Here is an 18,626-nt window from a genome sequence, read left to right as displayed (position 1 = left end):
CCTTTGTTCAATTTGCCTTTTGAGATTTCGCCTTGGTCGCGCGCGCAATGAGCGATTGCACGCTTTTTATTTTATATTCGAAGTTACGCAGAAGTCTTACGGGTCACAGGTCGGTAGGCAACTTTCTGCTTTCTGCTTTTAGAGCGCGAACGGACTCTCTCATTTATGATACTTGTACTCGGTGGCCTTTTGCCCGGTTGCCTTGAATTTGTTCGCTTTGGGCTGCTTGCTTACTTTTTTATGGCTGCAGCAGCATAATTAATTTTATTTTACAGCTAGACGCTTTGCAAAAAAAATGCATAAAGTCAATTAACTGAAAAAGCAGGCAAGAAGTTGGAGCTGCTTAACTAAGCATAATACTCGCATAAATCAACTTTAGACTAGAGTTGAATTAGCTTCGCAGATTCGCTGTACTTTATTTACGGACCCATTTGTATTATGCGCAACAAATATGTGTTATTTATGACCGGAATCCTTAAGTTATGTTCGTCTAGTTATAAACGCAATGTTTTCTTCAAAACTCAATTTTTTTAAACATATTTTTACATACACAATAAAATAGAAAACAAAATCTTTTTATTCAAATCAACAATAAGCTTTTGCAAAGGTATATAAGAATGTATGGCCATATCGACAGTCGCTTTAAACTGATATTGGAGCTTATTCAAAAATAAATCTAAATACGTTACACATTACGTCGCTTACGTTGCTCTTTTGCGCTTACGTTGCTCATTCTGCGCTAGGTTGTCTGCGCTCAATTTTGCGTTTACGTGAGCACTTATTTTGCGTTTGCGCTGCTGATATCGGGTTTAGCAAAAAGTTTGTTTACAATTTTGATAGCGTGCAAGTGTTTGAAAACAATTAAACAAACAAAACAATATAAACAAAATCATTAAAGTATAAGCAAACGCATATATACCGACTTATGAAGGACTTGTGATTCGTTAACATCAGCATTATTCGCACGCAGCTGGTTACAGAACAAACACCGGCAGGCGTAGGTGAGTCAACGTCACGAAATTGAGTTGTTTTGCTTCCTATCCGTTGCATTGTTTAAAAAATCGCGGCGCCTTCATTCGAGTGGCGACCGAGCTGGCGAAAGGACACGCGCGTCGTTGGATTTACAAGTGGAATTCGTGTAGTGCCCAAACAAACAATAAATCGTGCTCCCGTTGTGTGTGTGTTTGTGTGTTTTGAGGAAGCCAAACCCAAATTGCCAATAAGAATTCCATGTTGTCTAAAGTTGTCCTACTATTATCGTTTTGCTCATTCTGCTTTCAGCCCTTTAAACGCCGTTGACATGGAGGACTTTAGCAGCATTAAACCGAATAGTTCGGTGGTCAAGTTAGCCGCTTGCCTGGAGAAGATCTACAACAAAATAGTGGAGTCGAAGGAAAAACAGATAGCGGAGCAGCAAATCAAGGAAATCGAGTTCCTGAAAACGCAATGCAAGCACGAGCATATGCAACTCAGCCTGATGAGCTGTCAGACGTTGGTCCGCCTCGTCGACGAGGGCGTCCTCGATGCCAACAGTGTACAGAACACGCTGCTATCAATGCTGCCCAATGCGGGGTAAGTCAACGAGCCACACACACAGAATAGCACACACATATGTATGTGCGGCTTAGGGGCGCAACCTGGCTGGCAAGTTCCGCCCAGCAAGAAAAAGAGGTTGACCGTTTCGTCGATGGCAATTGCAAAGGAGAGCACGGAGTTGCATAAATTAGCCAGGAGTTCATCGTAAGCATTCAGATTGGCAGCCAATGCCAATGCCCCTTATGCTGGATACCACATGCCACATGCCGCGTGTGCTGTAATTGATTGGCATGCTCTTTACATGACGGCGTGATAAATGCGAAAATGAAATACGAGCCATGCTAGATGTTAACACTTTTACACGCACGTTGGCATTGACTTGGCCATTTCCGTTTTTCGCTGACCCATTGCCCGCAATCCTGGTGCCCAGCAGCAGCAGCAGCAGCTTGGCTGTTAAACACTTAAACAATGACACGAAGCTATTTAAATGTGTACGCATTATGTATGCAGGACGCCAAAAAATCTATTAGCCATTTCCGCTCCACACAAGAGGAAGCAATACATAAATCAAGGACAGCGTCTTGGCCTTGTGGTTACAACGCCCCACACAACTGACCATATATAACTCCCTAAGTATTCAAATTACGCGGGTCAGGCAAATATTTGATATGCAAACCCCAGAAAGAGAGAGAGAGCGAGCTAAAGAAACGTGCGGCATTGAACTTGAAAATGTTTTCACTTTTGTGAAGGACGAAGAGGCACAAGAAAGTAATCAAATCAGAGAGAAGTAAACAGCATGTAATACAGAAATTAACCTTGATAAGAAACCAAGTGCACAAAAAGTGCAAAAGGATTGCATATTAATTGCAGCAGTTGCACCACAAACCGCAATTAAAGCGGGCAGCCATTGGGAACGCCACCTGAGCAGGTTGTAATTACCACGTCAAACGCAAAACGATTTAGCTGCAACTTCGCTGCTCGAACTCGTACTCCAACTCCTCCTCCTCTTTCCTCATTCAGCTGGAAAGTGGCAACGGAAGTGGCTGCTAAACGCCAGTTAAGCTCAGTCAACTTGTAACAATCTAACAATGTTCTTATGTCATTAATTTAAGTGCTCTTTGCACCTTACACCTTTAGATTAATCTCTATTTACCTGTATTGTAGCCCCATGCACTTTGCCATTATAACCGAGAGCATATTGGGACTGCAGATGTTGTGTCTGAAGCGCAAGACAACTCTGCTGAAGAATAATGAGACGTATCAATGTCCCTATGGCCTGAAGACGCAGCTTCATCCTCTGATATCGTTGATGCAACATTCAAGTGCCAACATGCACGATGTGAGCAACAAGATTATTGGCATCTGTCAGCACCAAGACATAAAGTAAATGTTAAAATCAATTTCTACCTTAGAAATATTATTGACTTGTATTTCCTTTTCAGCATTCGCAATTACAGCATCGAATATCTGCGTCCGGTCTTTCTCTACGTGCTCTGCAATCCGCAGACGCTCCACGATGTGAAACCGATTTGGACCTGTTTACTTGCTCTCAGTCACAAGCAACCCGAGGCACGAGCACTTATGCAGGAGCTGCTGTCATGGAGCAAATTCAATAATGCCAGCACTTGTCTGTGCACCAGCATACTGGTCATCGAGGCCATCGATTACTTCCTGCAGCAGGCGGACCATGCCCAGTCCATTGATCTGTGCATTTATCAGGCGCTGCTAATCAAGCAGCTGGCCCACTATGGCATCGATCCGCGTCCAAGTTTGCAGTGTTTGCTGCGCGTGTTGCATGCAACGCGCGAACACACGCGTCATCATTATCACGTGCTGCTGGTGCTGCTCGCCGAATGCCTGCATGTGCTATCGCCCTTCTATTTGGCCGATCTGCTGCGCATTATCGTGTTTGTGGTGGTGCAGGAGCGCTGTGGCCATGAATACATTCTGAACATGTGTCTGGACGGCATCATTCAGTGGATGTCTCAGACTGCATTCATACCCGCAGAGGGCCTAGCGCTGGCGCATCAAATTGTCCAGCGTGTGCTCGACCAGCAAAAGCAACCGAAGGATGGCAACGAGGTGGAGGAGGAATTTGCAACACGCATCTGCACCAAGGAGTTGCAGCCGGCGCATATGCGCAACTATCATCCAGACATTGCCATCGCCTTCGATCTGGCCAATCTGGTGGAATCTTTCGATGTCTCCGAGAACAAGGATGTCTTTGCATTTGTCGACGCACTCAATGTCAAAGCAAACACTGCCTTTTGTCAGCGACTGCATTTGTTTTTGCGCGCTCTGTTTCTGTCGCGCGAACCACCTGTTGACTGCTGGTTCAAGATCTACGAGGTCATCTTACAGATTATCAAAGTCAACGAGAGTATTGCCTACGATTTCCTCATGACATACATCTTCAAGTTGGCGCATGAACACAATCCGGAGCTTCAGCTGGAACTGCTACGCGGTCTCTCCAGTTTTGCAGTGTCGAAGGTATGAATTGAATTTGTTCTGATAAACATAACTAATTCACATTTATTCTTCAGGATAATGTGCCCATGATACTTAACACCATAAGGAATTTGTCATCGGACAATGCCACTTTCTGTGTCGATTTGTATCTGCGTCTGTGGCGAGTGGAGACACGCACTTATCCTTTCTTGCTGAAGCAAATCGCACAGCCACTGCCAGACAACGACAAACGCTGGGAGCTGGAAGTCGCTCGAACTCATGCGATGCGTGAAATCTGCCAGGAAAAGTAATTTATCGTTATACTCTATACATTTACGATGGCTTACCATTTTTACCTTCTTGTTTAGACCTACTTTACATGGCTCTGAGCTACTGCCACATTTGAGCAACACGCTGAACAGCTGCACTGACGATTCTGGGGATCTGGCCACTTCTTTGGCACTGGATGCCATTTATGCCTTGTGCGACAGTCACACTGTGAATATTGCCTCCACTTGGCAGGCATTGGGCAGCAAGTTTCGGGCCGAGCAAAGGCCTCAGACGTTGAAATCCCTCTATCTCCTGTTTGGACTTGTGCCGCTGCTGCAAACCCCAACATTGGAGTACGAGAAACTGGCTGATGATGCGCTAGAACAGCTGTGGCAGGCTATCAGTCGTCCAAATACGGATGCCACTCAGGTGCGAAATGCACTTGCGGCACTCAAGAGCTATGAGCCAGGCAACACACTGTGTCTACGTCATATTCCGCCGCAGTTTCGTTTCGAAATTGTGGGAGGCGGTGCTGTTGTGCCTGGCACTCGAGAGGTTGTTAGTCTGCAAGAACAAGACACCATACCGGGTGAGGTATGGGTGCAGCTGCTGCAAAAGATACGACCAGAGTGTGGTGATGCTGCTGCTGATCTGATAGCCCATTATGTGGGCAACGAAATCAGTGGTTTCCGCAGCGGTGTATATCGTCTGCCCGAGGGGAAACCCGAGCCTCGAAAGCTGGTTGGTCTTTTTACCACCAGTCCGCTACGTGCTGTCAGCAATTATCTAGTGAGTCAATCACGATTCGGCGACTATGTGCCCGAGCCGTATGCCGTGACGTTTGCGCTGCGTGCGCTCTCTAAGCGATTTTCGAAGCCAATACCGCCGATGGATTGGGAGCTGCCTGACCAGCTTTTTCCACCTGTCCTTCGATGCTCGCAAATACTGCATTATGATTGCTAAGAATCAGGCACTTCACAGCGGCACAGCTCGACGACTGCTGGAGAATTTCTTGGCCGACTTTGAACCCAATTGCTTTGAGGAGGATCTGTTGCTATTGTTCTCGTTGCTACCGGAAATCGGAAACAGCGTGAGCCTGCAAATCTTAAAGAATTTTGCCGAAAAAAGTGGCAGTCTACTGCTTCAAGGAATCACAGTTAAATGACTTCGCCGAGGGTAAGTTGAAATCCAACCCACTTTATTCAAATGTTTTCTGAAACTTTTGCATTTCAGGATGCTTGTTTGAAAAGTTTTTGGACAGCGTTAAGTATATATTCACAGACAAGTGTGAGATACCCGAAGTGCTGGATGTATTTACACTAATTGTGGAGCGTTACATGGACTCGATGAATCTAGATTCCAGACTATTTGAACGTTACACCGAAGTGGTGTCAGTGCTGCATCCCAATGCCATCGATGGCCTCACCACGCCAGCGAATTGGTGGGAAACTCCAGCTGGAAAGCTAAAGAAGGCGACAATTATTCGCTGTTATCTGGTATTGTATAACGAAAAACTGCCGAACCCCTTAAAATGGTTAGCTCCTATTATTGATGCCTATGAACGTCGAGCGGAGGAACGTTCCTTCTTCTATCGCCACCTGGCCGCCACTCTGTATGCCTTTGGCAGCGATGAGCATGCCTGTAACTGGATTATGGAGATATTTGTGGAAATACAAATGTTGCTCGCAGAGGCGTCCAACAAAGAGAAACTCGCTAGAGCCTTGTATCTACTTGATATATTCATATTGGCTGTGGATATACTATCTGGCTGTGGTGTACTGCTTGGCAGTGTTGATGTGGTTGCCACAGATGGTAAGGAGCGTTTTAATCTATTTCCAGAGAGCTTGCAATATCTTTGCGATCACATTTTTTTGGAAGGACCAAGAGGCAAAGGTGGGCGCATACTCAAAATGTATCCGATCAATATATCGAATTCCACTTTTTAATTTCAGATTTACGAGTTCCTGTACAATCTATATAAGCATGCATCGATTCCCCTCGCATATGCTGCCATTTTCAAAGAAGCGATTATCTGCTCGAGAAATAAACCGTACTTTGACAACAAAGGAGTGTGGACCAAATACGTTGGCCTGAGAAAATGAATATGAGAGCTAAACCAATTTGACAGAAAACAAAGAATTAACCCAGCAAGATAAAGTGCACTTATTGTTATAGTTAAAACTTCAATCCATTTTTATAGCTTCTTGTGCGATATTTGTTGACTTTATTAAATGAATTTTAGCATTCAATTTGAAATTATTTGAATAGATTTCGTTCTAATCCATGTTGAAATTTGACTGATAACAAGCTCTTTAAAATTACGCGCCCTTTTCAACAGTTTTATATAATATACCAAATGTAGTGTAACCAGGTGCTGATTATACAAAAAAAATTGTATTTTGGTATATTTCACAGTTCATTAAAAATCAGCTGGTTATAGCTTTAATGAAAGTTATTTTCCTAAGATAAACGGTCTGAGCTTATTTAATAGTATACATATTTACATATTATTAAATAATATATTGTAATTATACATAATATCATCCGTGCTTGCTGTAAAAAATCGATGTTCAAAAAGCTTGCAAAATCTTCGATACATCGATAGTGCCATCGATGTGTCTCCACCTCTAGTATCAACAATCCTAAATTATTATAAACCGCAATATGTTTCACGCGAAATTAACATAATTTAATAGATTTGCATATGAATAATTGATTAAAATTGTCACGTGAGTGAAAATACACATAGTGAAGAAAACTGTGAAGAACCAAAGAACGTCTGTTAAAGGTGCGACTAACAAATAAACGTAAACAATGGACGATATTAAGTTGGCAAAGGTAAGTAAATGCCTGCATACACAGAACTTTGTATAGTATGTAAGCAGTTTTTAATCAATGTGGAGATACGCCAAATAGCCGATGTAATCGCGATAATCTGCTTCCCGCACCTGTCCTGTGCTCAGCTGTGAGTCATGCACCTAGCAGCAGCTTTTTATGCTATATTCAAAATCGATGCTGAGGTGGAACCTATTCCTGTACCACAACAACCGCAGACAACAACAAAAATCGACCACCCGACTGCGTCCAGCCCTTTTCTCCACACACCCATCAGTTGGGTAGGGCCAAGGACGAGACAGATTTTGTAGTCGTCGAGACTGCTTTTCCATTTAATATCGACTCGAACTACACCTGTTCATAAACATCTATAAACATGATGAGTGTAAAACATGCGCATAAACCCAACTAACGAATCTGGACGTAAATAAACCCAGTTTTCCCGCCACCGTGCACAAGTCTCTCATTTACTCCACGTTCCCACACAGGCGCAGATGCTCACACACATACATGTACATACATTGTACTTGAATGTGTGGTTAAGCTTTCCTTATCGCAAAATCTGCAAGACCTTGCTACTGTTTTTGTTACTGACCTTAACGCCCTTTTTTTTAGCCCTTATAAAAATAACTATTCAAGATATGAAATTTTTCTGCTGAAGTAAGGACATAATTTGATAATTGAAATAAATTTAAGTTAAATAACTTAAACTTATTGCAAATTGAAAATTCATTCATCAGGTTAATGTAAATATTATTGACTACTCCGCGATTTTTCAAATGCGTGTGCATTCCGTGCACTGTGTAAGCGCGCCTCATCACTGTGGGAGAAAATGTCCCAACAATGCTAAAATTTCCCCAACAGACAAATGTCCAATTCCACTCGTAGCACGCTTTTAGGCGCGCGCCTTTCACAGTCGTCGGTTGCGTTCGTCTGAAGCGGTCGTCGTTAAAGTGGCGCTTCTATTTTTGGTTCTTTGCCAAGTTGATAGCACCTACAACAGCAACAACACGCTTCGGTTGTGCGTGGAGGGGCGGTGACAGCCACCAATAACAAAGTAGCATACATAAATAAATATGTAGGGTTATTGGAATAGTGGACGAAGCGAAAAGTGAAAGTATAAACGAACCCCCACCCACCGTGCCCTTTTTGGACAAGGCATTCACGTGATTTGATTTAAAGCTAAACCGAAGCTGTTCGTAATTTGTTTGTTGTTTGTGGGGGAACTCCTGCTGTTTTGGCATTTAATTTAAAATCAATAAACGCTTAGCGAGTTTACCGAGTGCAAACACAACAAATAGCAGCACTTTTAGCATCCGTCAACCTGAGTGACAATGGATTTCACCAGATTCATGAATAAATTCAACGAAATCGAACGCCAGCTGTCGCCTACATCGGCGCTCCGCCTGAGCTTCGATAATATATCGCCGGAGAGCGAAGAGCCGCCGACGGATGGCAAACGATTGTGGGGAATGCCAGTGCCGCCCTTTGTCTCCGATAAGGTCGTCTCCTGGATCGAAGAAGAGTTCAACGAGGCGCCCGTCTACTACAACGGCAACTGTGTCCTCAAAAAAGGTAAAGCCCCCGTCTGTCCCCCGTCGCCACCCCAAAGTCTGCTAATTTCCTTTGTTCCTTTATGTAAATGTGCAGCAAAAAAAAAAAATAGAAAGGAAAACAAGAAAAAGTAATCAAGCGCAATCCAGCTAATTTTTTTGCTCTTTATTTTTCACGTTCCTTTTTGTTTCAATTCGAAACACCGCCGGGCAACTCTACGGCCCGGAATATGCAAATTGGCCCGCATTACCAGACCAACGACAATATGCTGAGATTCCTGACATTATGCGAGAACAAGAGTCCTTATATATATTTTATATATATATAGGTCAGAGCCATCGATGCTTGCAGCCCAGCAAGTGCTCAACCATCCTGGCCATCATCCTCATTGCTATGCGTCATTGTTGGCTTTGTGTCTTCAGTCTCTGCAGTCTGCAGCTGGCACTTGAAATACAAATTGTTGCACTGTTGCACGCTTTGCAATGCTGCCCCACTCGAGTCATGGCAATTAAATAAATGAGGTTTCTCTGCAACGGATGGGCTTTCTTTCTCAGCATTACGTTTGCCCACTGACATTTAAAAGACAACGAAAGCTATTGCATATGAAATGAGTTTAATAGCGTTTCGCATGCCTTTAATCATGCTTGATTGCCTTGCCGTGGAATTAAGAGATTCTGCATAAAAATATCTACATTTTCTTGGAATCCCCAAAGACCACTTGATGGCATATCAAAGCCAAAAAACAAAAACTGCTGGTTTTGCCCTAGGCGTTGAGCTAATGAAGCAAGTCAATCGCTCAGCAGGACCTTTTTTGTGTGTGTGAATAAAAGGACTTGTTACTTACTGAGAATGATGGCATTGCGGCATGTTCTACTCGGTTTCATATTGCTTATTTGAGTCTATTACTTTAAATGTTATCAATCTTAAATTCTGCACAGTCATCCGACCTTTCGCTGGGGGGAAATTTCACAGACATCAGATAAATCTTGGCACATCAATTTGTCTTAGTCTCGTTTGGAAATGTGGCTAAAATGTGGTTTATGCAATGCAATAAATAAACACTTGGGATAAACACGTTGGAATTTAAATAAATTTCGCAAATCCGAGATATATTTCAAATGATAAAAATAGGAATAAAAGGTTTTGATACTCATGATAATATAATCCTTCGGCGAGAAAGGATATCATCACATAAAATACTTTGGATAAACACGTTGGAATTTTACTTCTCAAATCCCAGATGTATTTCAAATGATAAAAATAGAACAAAAGGTTTATGATACTCATATTACAGTCTTTCGGCACAGAAAATTATCAAATATAATATCAACATATCAAAATCTTCTTTTACTTTTGGGAAGAAAGGATACCAGTGCCTTTTATAATCAAATATCAAAATTTTCCTTATCTTTTGGTGTAAAAAGATACCAGTTCTTGTAATATTCAAACTTAATATCACGATTCCAAAATTGTGTTTAACTTTTGACCAAAAAGGATACGAGTTCTATAATAATCAAATATAATATCTTCTGAAGATTGTTTTAATTGCTTCCCACTTGGGCAGAATAAACTTTGAGCAAAGTAAAACTTCACTTTACTCTGTCTCCTTTCAGCGCTGCAAGAAACTTTTGTTTTCAATTCATTTTCCAGCAGTTCGTGCTATTTACTCTCCTTTTGGCGTTCGTGTGTATATGTGTGTGGTTGTGTATATGTGTGTGTAGTGGGTGGTTAGGTGCTTGCAACTATTTTTCATGTTCGTGCAAATTTTTCGGATAGAATTTCAGGCTGACGTCAGCGAACGAGTTTTGCACAGAAGCAGCAGCAGCAGCTGGAGATGGGAGCAAAACAATTTAAAAAACATAAAAAACGAGCACGTCAAGCTTATTGAAAACAATAAAACTGAAACTAAAACGCTTTTATTATGCATTCAGCATTAAAAAATAGAAGAACAGAATTATACGATGCTAGTGAAATGAAATAAATTTTTATATGATTTTCTTTTTTTTTGCATTTTACAGGTGGAAAATGTACGCATGATTGATCGCTACAACACCAAAAATCCGACAGTTGGCACTCTATATCTGACGGCCACACATTTGATATTCGTGGAGCCCGACAGTAACAAGGAGACCTGGGTAAGTACTCGAACATCCCCCTCACCACCACCCCCCGATGACATCATCAATTATTTTATTAGCCTCCCCGTTCGGGTGGCCTCAAGTTCAAGCAAAAACTTTTCTACGGGCAACATTTTGTGGCATGACTTTTAAGCAGTTGCCTGGGGTTGTCGCCGCACAGCATTTCGGGGTGTACCAATTTATTCATATATATGTAGGTACATACATATATGTATATAGTATATGTATATGTTATGCACACGAATATAACTCAAATCGTGTGGTTAGCAAACCGCAAAAGGTATCCTGCGAATTTGCACAACGCAGAGACAAGGAATTTTGTTTTCTGCCACCTCAAAAAAGGAAAAAAGAACTCAGCATTTGTTGCTTGTGTTTCATCTGGAATTCTTTGGCTTTTGTGGTTTTGTGTATGCTAAATGCAGACATTTTCCTTTTCGTATTACAAGGCAAATGTCTAAGCAAATATTTGCTAAGAAAAAAAAAAAATAACACTTCAGGATTTCGTAAAATAAAAAGTAAATCCGCAAATACCTCGGGGCATTTTGTAGCGTATAAATAATAAAGATGTGACTTTGTGTATTTTATTCTGGAGTGTGCAATTTCAATTAAATATGCCTCTGACTATTTGATGCCAACTTATGTCGTATAAATAATACCACACAATTTTCATTCACTTTCACGCTGCAAAAAAACCAACAATTTTCTTTAGGGTTTCGCTGCTAAACTTTGTGCAAATAAATGGCTGGCAAAACGACCAAAGTGCAGAACGTGTTCAAATGTGCACTTCGGACCGCGCTCGTTAAAAAATTGTGCTAAACCAACTCAAAGAAATACATGGGGCGCCTTATATGCACATATGTGTGTATGTAGAAGAAACGCGAAGCATTCGTCATATAACCAAAAGCACTTACACAAGTGCGTTTTTTGTTGTGTTGTCTGACAACTGCATTGCCCGCACTTCCGCCACTTGACAGAGCCAAAGGACGTGTGTAAAGTTACTTTTCTTATGCGCTGGCAAACCCAAGGCTGTTAGTCAAAGAAAAAGATGTAAAGAAAACCCTCAAGAATTTTTTGTGTGCGGCATATTAAAGTTGGCACGTGGATTTAAGACTCAATTCAATTCAACGCAACTAGCTGGCCGCAAGTTCATTTAATTAAAATGTGTATGTTATTTTTCGCCTTTGTTTGGCTCCGCAAGGCAAGCGCAAGCGAGGCCTTAAATAGACACAGCGGGCCGTGAGCATCACGCATACGCCCCATTGCATAAATACAAATTAAAATGCTATGTCGGGCCATCCCGCTGGGTGTTTTGCTGTATTTGTGTGTAGGCGTTGATTATGCTCGGCATAAAACATGCATTTCCATTTGGGATAAGTCCTGCTAAACAGCACAAACAGAACGAGAACAGTTGGAAGTGGAGAATAAAAGGAAAAAAAGAAAACCCACACAAATTTAAATTCACTGTCAATATCTAAAATGATGACGCCTCCTCATTTTGGCGACAGTCTGGGGCATTTGGGGACTGGCTGTCAGTGGCAAACAAATGGCTGCTAAGCGACTGCAATTCATTTGCCATTGTTGCACAATACAAACTGCAAACAAACTGAAACAACTATCAATTTACGATGCCAGTTTGTTGTCTGTTTGCATTTAATCAGTCTGCATATTTAAATGGCATAAATTGAATTCGGATTGTGTCACTTTTCAGTGTGAATTAACTCATTCACATTCGTGCTAACTGCATGTCATTCACTGGCATTTTAATTAAAGGATTTACCGCTTCAGTTTGACATGCAGTGAGGCATTGCATTTTAATTGCTTCATCATAATTAAGTACGAGTATATCAATTATGCACTTTAGCCCCTCAGAGTGTTCTCTCATTCATCTCGGTGGCAAGAGGCCACAAATGAGCGTATTAACGGGCTTGCTCGGTCTCTCTCTCTCTCTCTCTCTCTCTCTCTCTCTGAGGCTTCCATGTTGTTAATTAAAAGTTGAGACACTCGTGTGTAGTTGCCAGTTGCCAATTAAACGGGAGCTGAGTTGGCCTTAACTATCGATTTTTGTTTTTGACGTATGTCTTTAGTCAGTGTCGGGTACTTGCCACTTAATATAACTGGGAGCAGAGACACGACGGCCTCTAGGGGCATAGAAAGTATTAACTCTGTGCACGTAAAAGTTCAGTTGAGATTGCCAACTAACTTGACCGACCGACCGCACGCTCTCACATTACAGATTCTACACATGCACGTTGCCAGCATTGAGAAGCTGCCACTGAGCACCACTGGTTCACCACTTTTGATACGCTGCAAGACATTTCTGTCGGTGACATTCGTCATACCCAAGGACTCGGAATGCCATGATGTCTACACTTCGCTTTTGAAACTCTTTCAACCGGGTGCGTTTTGCATAATCATTGCTTTACAATCACAATGAATCGCTGAAACAATTTTGTAATCTCGGTCTTTGGTTTGTACAGTTTCCATCAACAAGTTGTACTGCTTCAATTATCAGCCGGCCAAGGATGACTTCCCCAAGAATGCGGGCTGGGATTTCTTTAAGCTCGATGCTGAATTCAAGCACATGCTGGTGCCAAATGACAATTGGACCCTATGCTCCATGAATGAGAAGTACGAGCTGTGCGACACGTATCCGCGACAGATCTATGTGCCCAAGGAAGCCACCACATTGATGCTCATCAGCAGCTCGCGTTTTCGCTCCAAGGGCCGCCTGCCTGCTTTGACTTATTTGCACAACAATAAGGTAGTTGAAAGACCAATCTAATGAATCTGAAATGAAACTAATCTGTGTATTCAATATGCAACAGGCATCCATATGTCGCTGCAGCCAGCCGCTGTCGGGATTCAGTGCTCGCTGTCTGGAGGATGAGCAAATGCTGGAGGCCATTCGCAAGACAAACACAAACACCGACTACATGTATGTGGTGGATACCCGGCCACGCGTGAGTAGCAAACAAAAACTCAACAATATTTAAATAGCACTCTAACCGCTTTGTTTAAATACTTAGATCAATGCCATGGCCAATCGTGCTGCGGGCAAAGGCTACGAGAACGAGGCCTTTTATGAGAACATCAAATTCCATTTCCTTGGCATTGAGAACATTCATGTTCAGCGCGCCAGTCTGCAAAAGGTGCTGGAGGCTTGTGAACAGAAATCGCCCACGATGAGTGCTTTCCTTAATGCCCTGGAGTCATCTGGCTGGCTCAAACACATTCGCTCCATATTGGACACGTCGAGGTATGCAAATAGAAAGCACTTTATCTACTGCGCCCTGAGGCGAATCTCATCACATATGTTTTTCCTCGTCTCTACAGCTTTATTGCCAATGCTGTGGACAAAGGGGTTTCGGTGGTTGTGCACTGCTCCGATGGCTGGGATCGAACCGCCCAAGTTTGCTCGCTGGCACAGCTCATGCTGAATCCGTACTATCGCACAATTAAGGGCTTTCAGGCTCTCATCGAGAAGGATTGGTTGGCCTTTGGCCACAAGTTCAGCGAACGTTGTGGCCATATTCAGACGGATGCGCGTGAAGTTTCGCCGATATTCACACAGTTCCTGGACTGCACCTGGCAACTGATGTCACAGCGCAGCGAGTCCTTTGAATTCAATGAACGTTTCCTTCTCATACTGCATGATCACGTGCACTCGTGTCAGTTTGGCACTTTCGTGGGCAACTGTGAAAAGGATCGCCTCGATCTGAAGCTAGCTGAACGCACATTCTCGCTGTGGGGCTATATGTCTAATCACTTGAACGAGTATATCAATCCGCTGTACAAACCCAACGTTGATGAGTCCATCAAAGCCAATCTGGCGCCGCAATGCATCAAGTAATACTATCAACACATTTATTAGTTGATCATTTTGTAAATCTTTGTGTAATTCCTTAGATTCTGGCGTGGCATGTACAGTCGATTTGAGAGCGGTATTCATCCACGGGAACCATTGGGTGATTTACTACTGGACAGCAAGGAGCACAGCAACTCTCTAGAGGATCATGTGCAGCACCTGACAAAGCGTATTGCAAGCTTCAAGAATTACATTTCCAAGTCGGCTAAGAAGCTGCAAGACGCCACTACAGCTAATCCCAAAGCAAGCAAGGAGCCTGCCTCCAACGAAATCAATGACAACAAGTAAATAATGAATTGTTAACTTCATAAAATATGTATGTAATATAAATATCTTCCTTTCCAGATACAACTACGACAAGAAGCTAAGCGAGTTGTCAGCAGCTGACGATGATCATCCGCTAAAGGCGACCAATATGTCGTTTGCCAATCTGTCGCTGAATGCCGAGCAAACAAGCCCGCAAGCTTTGACAGAAGAGATCTCCTCCGTTGCGGTCGATTGGAAACCCATGCGTAATGTGACCTCCTGCTCCTGTTCCACGCCCTTCGATCAATTCAGCAAAAAGGTAATTGACACCCGCATTAACAAGTAACTAATCCATTTCAATGACACATCTGAATGCATTGCAGACCCATTGCTTTCGCTGTGGCGACATCTTCTGTGAGCGCTGCATTGACAAGAACGTTGCACTACCCGGACATGATAGTGGCAAGGCGGTTCCCGTGTGCCGTGGCTGCTTCCGACAGATGCAAAAGCAAAGTCCATAAGCCCAATTCTAATAGTATAATCCTAGCTGTAAATTGTTGAACATATGACATGGAGTGAATGAAGTGAAGTTTAGCGAAAGAGGAAGTGAAAGTGAGAGTGCGATCAGATTTGTTTTTGGGTGTGTTCCTGTGGCATGAAATACATATATTACATACAGATATGCATATATATATACATATACATATATTATAATATATTACATTTATTGTTGCATTTGTAGTTGTAGCTGCTTAAAAGCACACTCGACCCATCCCAACTAAGTTCTGTGTGCATCTCTGTTGGCTTCCATTGACACTGACATGACCCACAACTGGTCCTAGTTATATGCATAAGTCGGGCACAAAACTATAATTTTAATTTTGTTATTTTACATTCTTCAAACGTTATACAAATGTACCAAATTCCAATACTGCTTCCAATATGATTGGACTTGCAACTTTTAAATTGATTTTTAATAGAGTTAGACTCGAATACATTAGAAAATGAGAAAAAGAACATTAATTTCAAAAAACGATTTCCTACTGTTAGCCATTCCACATTTAAATGTGCTTTGTAATTGTACTTTTGTCAATTTTAAAACCGATTTTCGAACAGCTAGCTCTCTTGCCTTTCTACTTCTACACACACATAAAAGAGTACAACAGCATACATATTTTTAATGTTTACTTGTATAACATATTCCACTAGTAAAAAGAATGCATGGAAAAAAACAACAAACTATCGTAACCTGTACTACAACTTGTCACTACTATGCAAAAATGTTTGATCAAAGTATAATAAAAAAAGTATTTATTCAACAAATTCCTTCTGTTATGGTTCTGGCTTACGACGTCTTTCGCAATTAAATTGTTCAGCTAGGAGCTTCTTCTAATATCCAATTTCCGGCTTGATGCGTAGAATGACGGGCACACTGGTGCAGGGCAGAATAGCAACCTCGGTGACAACGGCGCTAACTAGTTCGGGTGGCGTAATATCATAGCTCAGATTGAGCGGTGTCAGTCGACTCTTCTGCCAGTTGTTCAAGCAGCATTTGGCATTCATCACCAATTGATTGGGATCGCATAATTCGTTGTAAACAATAGCATCGGTTTGGAATCGTTCGCTAAACTTGTGCGTCTCGCAGCAAACAAGCACGGGCACATTGTGGCAATTTGCCATCAGAGCCACCTGTGCAGTGCCAGCGCGTGCCATCACATAACCATTGGCCAGCAAGGCATGTGCGCCTAACAGCACCTTCGTTGCCTCTGGCATCACATAGCTCACAGCATTGATCAGCACATAGGTGCAGGGAATGCCGTGAGCATGCAGACGACGCAGCATCTCCTGTCCCTCGCAAAAGGGTCGCGAGTCGACGACAATGACACGAAAGGCAACCTTGCGACGCTTAGCCTCTTCGAGGATGTATTGTATAAGTGATGAACAGGCGAATGTGAGCAGCACATCGCCATCGGTGATCTTCTCTTGCATTGAGCTACTAATAGCTTGTGCAGCCTTGCCAATTTGATTCTCCACATAGGTGTCGATGAAGTGCGCCAACTGTTCCTTCAACTGAAAAACAACAAATAGTTTAATTGTTTGTAAATTGTTGTTGCTCGTTAAGTTCTTACCTCCGTTTCGGGTGTGTCTGCGGGCAGCTGAGTCAATTGATTTCTAAACTGTTTGTAAGCATTGGACACGGATACGGCCAGCGGACGACACTTGTTCAGATGCTCCACATGGTATTTGACCGCGCCATCGAGACTGCGTCCAAACTCTTTCTTCGCCGGCGTCTCGAAGTCTTGTACCACCTGTCGCAGTGCGTGCAGAAAGGCAATGCAACGTGCATTCGATCCCACAATGGTGCGTTCTGCATATTGCACTCCCAGTCGGGCAATGCTGGGATGCACACGCGCATCGTTGATGAATAAACTGGCATCATGATTGGCGCGCACCAAGTGATTGAACAGCTTTACTTTGCACTCGCGTTCCGTTTTCAGTGGCGACAATTTAGCCGGTGACTTGGCAGGTGATTCACTCTCTCGTTTCGATTCTTTCACGGCAGCTGCGGGCGTAGTGATAACACTTGGTAATTTTTTCTCCGTTGTCTTGGCAGCAGCAGTTGGCGCTGCATTCGGCTTCTTTGTCTGTCCCTGTGCTTTGGCTGCACGTTGCGCCTCCTGGATGGCACGTCGTTCTGCCTTGCTCAGTGCTGGTTTCTTCTGCAATGAAGTGGGGCAATTGTGAGAGGATTTATTATACAACTTCTACTTCTACTTACCTTCTCCACGTCTGTTGGTGCAGCAGTTGATGATGCCACTTCGAGATTGTTTAGTTTCTGCGTTACTGTGTCCACATTGTTGTTGCCAGTGGTCTTGGCAGTCTTTGCAGCCTGCTTGGCTGCTTTCTTGGCTTCACGTTCAGCTTTGATTTGATCTCGCGTCTTTTCCCCAGTATTGGAATCTGGGGGTTCGCTGCTGGAAGCGACTTTCGTTGAAGTAGCTGCAGCCACAGCTGCTACCACATTATCTTTTGTGGTTGTGGTTGTAGTTGTCGTCAATTTGGTTGTGATCGTTGTCTGCTCCACTTCTGTGATGATTGTTGTCGCTGGTTTGGTTGTCGCTGCCGCAGTTTCAACTGCAGTCGGAGTTGTGGTCTTTTGTTTCTTAGCTAGCTTCGCCTGCTTCTTGGCCTCACGCTCTGCCATGACTTGCTCCCGAGTTTTGTCCGCTGCTCCATTTTGATTGGGATTACTGTTAGCTTTCTGCATTGCACTTTCGTTGGGCGACTGGATTTCGTTATCTAGCAATCGATTTCGCTTGTTCCTAGGTCGATTGCGTTGACGTTGTTTCTTCTGCTTCGGCGCTGCGCTGCTCGTTGAACTCTGGCATAAAGCAAAATGTAAGGTATTATGTTGTAAAATTAATCCCAAAAATAAAAAAATAAGTTGTAAACATGCCAAATAAAAAGTCGTTTCTATGCTAGGCTAAACTACGAAATATTTCGTGTGCAAAACTTGTACCTGTTCTTCGCCCATCGTGATAGCTTGCAAAAGAGTTTATTTGTGATGGTAGCTATTCTTATTACCAATTAATTCAGTTAAATTTTTTAATTTACCTGCTGAATAAAATTTGTTGCAAAACCCGCTTTACGAAGTTTTGTTGCTCACGATGGCAAATCCAACCAGCTGGCTACTAAATAAAATCTGCCACATTCGAACTATACTTTCTCGAAGC

The 18,626-nt window shown here is 42.7% G+C and overlaps 3 protein-coding genes across 5 annotated transcripts; 2 read left to right on the top strand and 1 right to left on the bottom strand.

Moving 5' to 3' along the window:
• The first annotated feature begins 793 nt into the window (after nucleotides 1-793).
• LOC132790873 (focadhesin) lies at nucleotides 794-6,507 on the top strand. The gene is given in 11 exon segments (XM_060799615.1): nucleotides 794-1,001; nucleotides 1,282-1,572; nucleotides 2,701-2,919; nucleotides 2,979-4,026; nucleotides 4,080-4,291; nucleotides 4,353-5,151; nucleotides 5,153-5,377; nucleotides 5,379-5,430; nucleotides 5,488-6,122; nucleotides 6,124-6,147; nucleotides 6,207-6,507. Coding segments are annotated over 10 exon segments (3,636 nt in total). The 5' UTR covers nucleotides 794-1,001; nucleotides 1,282-1,300; the 3' UTR covers nucleotides 6,357-6,507.
• A 367-nt stretch (nucleotides 6,508-6,874) lies between these two features.
• On the top strand, nucleotides 6,875-16,215 carry LOC132792724 (myotubularin-related protein 6). Of its 2 annotated transcripts, none has more exons than XM_060802174.1 (10): nucleotides 6,875-7,092; nucleotides 10,662-10,778; nucleotides 13,015-13,177; nucleotides 13,259-13,542; nucleotides 13,607-13,741; nucleotides 13,808-14,037; nucleotides 14,115-14,627; nucleotides 14,688-14,930; nucleotides 14,992-15,211; nucleotides 15,276-16,215. In XM_060802174.1, exons 1-10 carry the CDS (start codon nucleotides 7,069-7,071, stop codon nucleotides 15,411-15,413), a joined length of 2,067 nt encoding a protein of 688 aa, XP_060658157.1. In that variant the 5' UTR covers nucleotides 6,875-7,068; the 3' UTR covers nucleotides 15,414-16,215. The 2 variants fall into 2 exon arrangements, with proteins under 2 accessions (XP_060658157.1, XP_060658158.1); XM_060802175.1 differs by lacking the exon at nucleotides 6,875-7,092 and adding an exon at nucleotides 8,042-8,675 and having other exon boundaries at nucleotides 15,276-15,962.
• On the bottom strand, nucleotides 16,176-18,617 carry LOC132792725 (translation initiation factor eIF-2B subunit delta). 2 transcript variants are annotated; one of them, XM_060802178.1, is made up of 4 exons: nucleotides 18,508-18,617; nucleotides 17,672-18,274; nucleotides 17,022-17,612; nucleotides 16,176-16,962 (listed from the first exon to the last, which is right to left on the bottom strand). In XM_060802178.1, exons 2-4 carry the CDS (start codon nucleotides 18,158-18,160, stop codon nucleotides 16,282-16,284), a joined length of 1,761 nt encoding a protein of 586 aa, XP_060658161.1. In that variant the 5' UTR covers nucleotides 18,161-18,274; nucleotides 18,508-18,617; the 3' UTR covers nucleotides 16,176-16,281. The 2 variants fall into 2 exon arrangements, with proteins under 2 accessions (XP_060658161.1, XP_060658159.1); XM_060802176.1 differs by lacking the exon at nucleotides 18,508-18,617 and adding an exon at nucleotides 18,413-18,442.
• Nucleotides 18,618-18,626: the final 9 nt, after the last annotated feature.

The sequence above is a fragment of the Drosophila nasuta genome, chromosome 3 (genome assembly GCF_023558535.2).
Source record: "Drosophila nasuta strain 15112-1781.00 chromosome 3, ASM2355853v1, whole genome shotgun sequence".
Lineage (NCBI taxonomy): Eukaryota > Metazoa > Arthropoda > Insecta > Diptera > Drosophilidae > Drosophila > Drosophila nasuta.
Note: the sequence above shows the minus strand (reverse complement) of the source record. Positions and strands in the feature narration are given on the sequence as shown.